A 7,500-nucleotide genomic window follows, 5' to 3' on the forward strand; every position below is an offset into this window, starting at 1 on the left:
GAACCGACAGTCCTGCTGCGATGGACCAGTGAAAGACGGCTGGGACAGACGGGACGTCTCGGTCTCGCTACCGATGGGACGACCGCGGGCTGGAGCGGGTGGGCCAGGCCCACGACTGTCAGTGCCCGGGTCTGGAGGCGAACCTGCAAGGTTGGAGGAACCCTTCGCCGAAGCGCCAGTGCTTGAGAGCACCAGGGCCGGCGGGAGCCCTCCATGGCAGGCCACGTGTGCTGTTCGGTCGGTTGTGTGTGTGTAAGTGTGCATGGGAGACATCCACTGGAGCTCCAGGACCTCCAGCGGGACCCCGGGCGGACCGGAGTCCACTCAGAGCACACCGCCTTCGGCCTGGGCCCAGGGTGTCCTTGCCGCTCTGTCCTGCCTTCCACGGAGCTCCGGGGCGAGCCAGAGAACCTCCAGGCCCGTCGGAAGGACCCAGCAGACTCACCGGCCAAATCTGAGACATGTCGGCCAAAGCCCCGGTTCTCCAGAGAAAAGGCAGACTTTTTTTTTTAAAACCGCTCAAAATGCACTAAAATGGGGGAAAAGAGGGCTGAAACCTGCTTAGATAGGCTCGCCAGACATCCAGGTTTCCGAAAATATAATTTTCTAAGACCTCACTTTCCCATTTTTCTTCTAAGTCCCTCTTTTCCAACTCTCTCCTGATATCGTTCCGGCGGTGTTTTGACGGGTAAGGTGACGCAATACCCTCGACCGAGTTTCATGGGCGAAAGTGAAAGTAAAAAAGACCGGACATTTTAGTGTGCACCGGACCTTCCGGTGCTAATATCTCGGTCGTTCTTTGCGGTAGAAGGAAACGGATGGCACGGGGCTGTTCCCCGGACTCCGGACTATCGGGCCATGGTGCGTTTTTACCGAAAAAGTGCATTTTTTTCCGCGAAAGCGGACCGAATGGACCCGCTTTGGCGAAAATCACTTAAAAATTCGTTAAAAATCGTAGGAAGGTCCTGGAGCAAATCGGACACCACCAGCGCACTCCTGGGACTCGCCCGGTTCCATCGGGGTATGACATGCCTGGGTCCCGTCCGTTTGGACCGCTTTTTCGGGGGACCGAATGGACCGCTTTGGCGAAAATCACTTAAAAATTCGTTAAAAATCGTAGGAAGGTCCTGGAGCAAATCGGACACCACCAGCGCACTCCTGGGACTCGCCCGGTTCCATCGGGGTATTACATGTCCGGATCCGAACAAGCGTTCGGGGTCTGGGTCGTGTTTCGGGACCCTGGTAAGGCACATGACAGTGGCGCTGAGGATGATGATGTTGGAGCAGCCGATGAAGATACTCGCGTCGGGCGGGGCTGAGCGGGGGATGAGCGAGGGCTGAGACCCTCGACAGAGAACCGGGCCTAGTGACTCGGGACTTTGGTCCAGGCCTCCGGGAGTGACATCACCCGAACCGGGGGCATCCCAGGAGCACGATGGTGCCAGTCCCGGTTCGTTTGGACCGCGGGAAAGGGTACTTTTGACCCGACTTCCGGTAGACGGTTAAACACCCATAGACGACCGCAGGAAGGTCCTGGAGCGAAACGGAGGCCACCCTAGTAATCCCCGGAGCGGCCCGGATCCAACGGTGTACGGCATGAGCGGGTTCCGGGCCTTCCGGACCGCCTACTCGCCCCCCCCCCCAGGCCCGGTTAGGCGCAAATCGCTTAAAAATTCGTTAAAAATCGGGGGAACGTCCTAGGCGAAATCGGAGACCACCGGGGCACTCCTGGGACTCGCCCGGTTCTTCCAGTATATAGTTTGCCTAGGTTCCGTACGAATTTGAAATCCGGGCCTGGAGCAACAGAGACATCCAGGCCTGCAGAACCAGGCTGGGACATCCAGGCAGAGACATCCAGGCCTGCAGAACCAGGCTGGGACATCCAGGCCTGCAGAACCAGGCTGGGACATCCAGGCAGAGACATCCAGGCCTGCAGAACCAGGCTGGGACATCCAGGCAGAGACATCCAGGCCTGGACATCCAGGCACAGACATCCAGGCCTGGACATCCAGGCACAGACATCCAGGCAGAGACATCCAGGCAGAGACATCCAGGCTGGGACATCCAGGCAGAGACATCCAGGCCTGGACATCCAGGCACAGACATCCAGGCTGGACATCCAGGCAGAGACATCCAGGCCTGGACATCCAGGCAGAGACATCCAGGCAGAGACATCCAGGCCTGGACATCCAGGCACAGACATCCAGGCAGAGACATCCAGGCCTGGACATCCAGGCACAGACATCCAGGCAGAGACATCCAGGCCTGGACATCCAGGCACAGACATCCAGGCAGAGACATCCAGGCCTGGACATCCAGGCTGGACATCCAGGCGGACATCCAGGCTGGACATCCAGGCAGAGACATCCAGGCCTGGACATCCAGGCACAGACATCCAGGCAGAGACATCCAGGCCTGGACATCCAGGCACAGACATCCAGGCAGAGACATCCAGGCCTGGACATCCAGGCAGACATCCAGGCAGAGACATCCAGGCCTGGACATCCAGGCTGGACATCCAGGCAGAGACATCCAGGCCTGGACATCCAGCAGGACATCCAGGGACATCCAGGCAGAGACATCCAGGCCTGGACATCCAGGCACAGACATCCAGGCCTGGACATCCAGGCAGAGACATCCAGGCCTGGACATCCAGGCTGGACATCCAGGCAGACATCCAGCGGACATCCAGGCAGAGACATCCAGGCAGAGACATCCAGGCCTGGACATCCAGGCAGAGACATCCAGGCCTGGACATCCAGGCAGAGACATCCAGGCCTGGACATCCAGGCAGACATCCAGGCAGAGACATCCAGGCAGAGACATCCAGGCCTGGACATCCAGGCAGAGACATCCAGGCCTGGACATCCAGGCACAGACATCCAGGCAGAGACATCCAGGCCTGGACATCCAGGCTGGGACATCCAGGCAGAGACATCCAGGCCTGGACATCCAGGCACAGACATCCAGGCAGAGACATCCAGGCCTGGACATCCAGGCACAGACATCCAGGCAGAGACATCCAGGCCTGGACATCCAGGCACAGACATCCAGGCAGAGACATCCAGGCCTGGACATCCAGGCAGGGACATCCAGGCAGAGACATCCAGGCCTGGACATCCAGGCACAGACATCCAGGCAGAGACATCCAGGCCTGGACATCCAGGCAGAGACATCCAGGCCTGGACATCCAGGCCTGGACATCCAGGCACAGACATCCAGGCAGAGACATCCAGGCCTGGACATCCAGGCCTTGACCTCCAGGCCCACACCCAGACTTGGCTCCGGGGTCAGACACAGTCTTGGAACCCCCCCACCCCCGATAGAACCAGGCTCTCCACACGAGTATGTGAACCCACACTTAAGCACCCCTCCTCGGACTAAACCAAGCAGTACGCAGGCCCTGGAAGCTCGTGCCCCTGGTAAGGCAACTCAGTTTTACGATGTGGCCTTGGGTTGACCGGGGAGAGGCTACCCTCCCCAGCCTCTTCCGGCCGAGCGCCCCCTGTCCGGTCCCTGGATGGGACTTAGACTTTTTCTCGCCATCAACTGAGAACCGGGCCTGCCAGGCCCACCGGCCGAGCACGTGTACCCACACTTAAGCACCCCTCCTCGGACTACACCCAGCAGTACGCAGGCCCTGGAAGTTCGTGCCCCTGGTAAGGCAGCAGGACTTAGATTCTGGTAAAAAAATGTTGGGTTTCTCCATAGGTTTAACTGGAGAGTGTTCGCTGCGTACCCAAATTTTGCACATCTTCTAACGGCCACCAACAGGGCAATTTTGACCCGATCGAGATGCGGCTTGGCAGCCTTTGCGATCTCGTCTCGGGCTACACACATACCGAATTTTGGAGCTCTAGCATCAAAGCTTGGCCCTTCAGAGCCATGTGCGGTTTTCGGACCCCAGGTCCGGATCGACACAAGGGGGCGTGCCTGAATTGAAAAACCGGTGACATTAGTTCCATGTGGTCGGACTGAACACCCCCACGAAGTTTCAGCTCCGTTGGACCACGTTAAGTGGGTCTCCCTGGTGTTTGAATTTCGTGTTTCCAGAAAAACCGCTCCATTGATTTGAATGGGAAATGGCCGCCCGGAACCATAATTTTGCCTATATTCTAACGGCCACCAACAGGGCAATTTTGATCCGATCGCGATGCGGCTTGGCAGCCTTTGCGATCTCATCTAGCTCTTTAAACGTACCGATTTTTATAGCTCCAGCTACTACGGTTCTTGCTGGGGGGCCGGTGCCGTTTTTAGAAATGGGGGGTCCGGATCGACCCCACGGGGGCGTGCCTGGATTGAACAAGCGGTGGCATACGGTCCATGGGGTCGGACTGAACACCCCCACGAAGTTTCAGCTCTGTGGGACCACGTTAAGTGGTAATGCCACGCGGTTTTATTTCCAGTTACCATAACCCTCCTTATGGTCTGTGGACACTGTCCACTCTTAACGGCGCCCTGGCACCGTTCACCGCGGCGGGGCGCCGGCAGTCGCTGCCCTAACTCGTTACTGGAGGCGGGGCGCCAGTAGTCGCGGCCCTGGCTCCATTCACCACTTGTAAACATTGGCGGCGGGGCGCCGGCAGTCGCTGCCCTAACTCGTTACTGGAGGCGGGGCGCCAGTAGTCGCGGCCCTGGCTCCATTCACCACTCGTAAACAGAGGCGGCGGGGCGCCGGAAGTCGCTGCCCTAACTCGTTACTGGAGGCGGGGCGCCAGTAGTCGCTGCCCTGGCTCCATTCACCACAAACACTTTGTCATTTTTCTGGTGTCTGAAAATATTTCTAAGTGTTGGGAACACTTTGTCATTTTTCTGGTGTCTGAAAATATTTCTAAGTGTTGGGAACACTTTGTCATTTTTTGTCTATCACCCACTTTTCAGACTTTCTTTTATCCTCATTCAGATAGTGTTTTTTCGCATAAGGTGTTTAAATCCCAATCAATTCTTTTCGTGGCCCTGGTAAGGCATGATTGATTCAACACTTAGAAAGTTTTCTGAGACATTCTGTGCGGCTGGAAGCAATCGTGCAATCAGCGCCCTGCCTGCCTGCCTGCCTGCCTGCCTCGCAATCAGGCTCAATAGAACCCAGCTGCCCGTTCCAGCCTTTCTGCTGCGACCTTCTCCAGAGAACCAAGCTTCTGCCAGACAACCAAGCTTCTGCCGGACATTACTGCCAGACGTGGGTCCAGATGCCTCCAGACCGACGCTGCCCAATCTGCCAACGCAAGTTTTCTCTGCTGCCCAAGCATTTAGAGCGGACCCATTGCATCTTGAACCCTGCTGAGCGTAAGATACTCCTTGCCTTCGCCCACAGACGAGTGAACATCCGTGGGATGACTTGCCCAGTCAGAGCGTGTGGATACAATGGTCCGAGGGTGGACAGACATCTGTCCGGTGCTCACAACCGCCTCGAGCCACAGGTGTTAGCCGACCATCTTCTGCAGCTTCAGTGGCGCTCAACTCTCCGCGCCATCGCAGAGCTTCGCTCCACGGATCCGAACCCGCCGCTGGCATCCGGCCTGGACGCCCAAGACCCGAACAGCAGAGCTCCAGAATCGCAGGGGGAAGACGCAGACGTGTCGTCGTCGTCTCCCGGCACCCCACGCCGGGCACCACGGCCGATATCAAGTACAGACTCTTCTCCTCATGCTGTCACCATGCCTGCTTCTGCTTCTCCGCCTGGTTCACCTGCAGCCACCGGAGCCCCGTCTCCTGCAGCTTCTCCGCATGGTTCACCTGCAGCCACCGGAGCCCCGTCTCCTGCAGCTTCTCCGCCGGGCCAGACCGACTCTGATTCCCCTGCAACATCAACCTCCACAAGGCCAGTCAGAGGACTTGCCCTGCTGCCATTTGCTCCAAGGAAGTTTCCACCACCCGTGGAGCGCTACCTTGAAGAATTCCACTCAGATCTGCGGGGTGCCCTGCCAAGCCAACAGCACCGGATGAACGCACGCTCCAAGCTGGGTCGGGTCCGTAGCTTTCTCTCATTTATTGCACACGGCAGGCAGGTCAACCCCACCTGGAAGTTCCTGGACGACGTGGAACGGGTCCACGCCTTCCCGCAGGCACTGAAGCTGAAGAAAAGAGCCATAACGACTGTTAAAGTTTACCTGGTGAACCTGTCCCAGTTCATGGATTACTTTGCCGCTACACCCCCGCGGGAATGCAGGCTGACCCGGAGACAGATCACCGCCGTCAGCAGAGCGGTCAAGGCTGACCTCCTCCAAATAGCCACCGAGGTGACCCTCCACCAGATCGAAGTTAAGCGCTCCAAGGAACGGCGGACCGTCACCAGAACCCAGCTGAGAACCTGCAAGACCCTGGCCAGGACGACAATCCCTTCCCTCCTAAGAAAGCTGGAGAACCGCCAACCATCCAGTTGCGGAACCAGTTCTATGGTTACCTAGCTTGCTATCTCTCTGCGGTCTATGGTCACAGAGCAGGGGTCTTGACAAACATGACTGCCGACGAGCTCCAGGAAGCGATTGATGAAGCCCAGGAAGGCGCTCCGGGCTTTGTGATTAATGTAAGTTTCTGGTAGAACCAGACCTGGGGAACGGGCATGGGAAGCTAATCTAATCTAATCTGATCTCTCCTCAGGTGAGGAGGCACAAGACGAACCGTGCGTTCGGCGCCGCCCAGCTGTTCTTGAGCCATGCCGAGTTCGGGTGGTTCGTACGTTGGATGGGTGTCCGCCGGCTGCTGGAACCACGCTGCAAGCTGCTGTTTTTCAGCGCACAACAGACGCGTATAAGACGGCTAAGCAAATACGCGGCGTGTGCATGGAGCTCAATGGGACTTCCGGGCCGTCCCACGGTAACCGATCTGAGGACAGCGGTAGCGACCCACGTGAGTGATCCATTAACGGCTCTGAACTCACCCGCTTTTCTGTTTTTAAATGTATTTTCTGGTTCTACGCAGGCACGGGATGCGCACGGCAGCGAGGTCAGGGGACAACTGTCTAGGGTCATGTGTCATGACACGAGGACCGCGGACCGGTACTATGCCAACCATCTCACCGCGGAGCAATTGGCTGACATCCGGAACGCGTTCGACCGAGCCACAGCACCCCAATCCTCTCCGAGCTCTGGAAGATCAAGGGCCGCTAGTCCTGCGAGAGTACTGGCTACGGATGGTGACTCCTCGGGGGATCTGGCTCCATCAAGCAGTCCTACAGAGACGGAGCCACCCACTGGAACTATTCAATAAAATATTTCTAAGTGTTGGGAATACTTTGTCATTTTTCTGGTGTCTGAAAATATTTCTAAGTGTTGGGAACACTTTGTCATTTTTTTGTCTATCACCCACTTTTCAGACTTTCTTTTATCCTCATTCAGATAGTGTTTTTTCGAATAGGGTGTTAAAAACCATATCACCCGCTCTCGGACCCCTGGTAAGGCAACAGTTAGGGGGGCAATGTGGCCCTGTGCTGGCCGGGGAGAGGCTACCGTCCCCAGCCTCTTCCGTCCGAGCGCCCCCTGTCCGGTCCCTGGATGGGAC

General features: G+C 57.4%; 1 protein-coding gene across 1 annotated transcript; it reads left to right on the forward strand.

Moving 5' to 3' along the window:
* Positions 1–3,641: 3,641 nt before the first annotated feature.
* On the forward strand, positions 3,642–7,230 carry LOC145550569 (uncharacterized). Its single transcript, XM_081604458.1, has 4 exons — positions 3,642–5,223; positions 5,315–6,526; positions 6,601–6,849; positions 6,922–7,230. Exons 1-2 carry the CDS (start codon positions 4,967–4,969, stop codon positions 6,405–6,407), a joined length of 1,350 nt encoding a protein of 449 aa, XP_081460584.1. The 5' UTR covers positions 3,642–4,966; the 3' UTR covers positions 6,408–6,526; positions 6,601–6,849; positions 6,922–7,230.
* The last annotated feature ends 270 nt before the right edge of the window (positions 7,231–7,500 follow it).

This window comes from Poecilia reticulata, unplaced genomic scaffold, assembly GCF_904066995.2.
Source record: "Poecilia reticulata unplaced genomic scaffold, P_reticulata-male-v2 Scaffold_89, whole genome shotgun sequence".
In the NCBI taxonomy this organism is placed as follows: domain Eukaryota; kingdom Metazoa; phylum Chordata; class Actinopteri; order Cyprinodontiformes; family Poeciliidae; genus Poecilia; species Poecilia reticulata.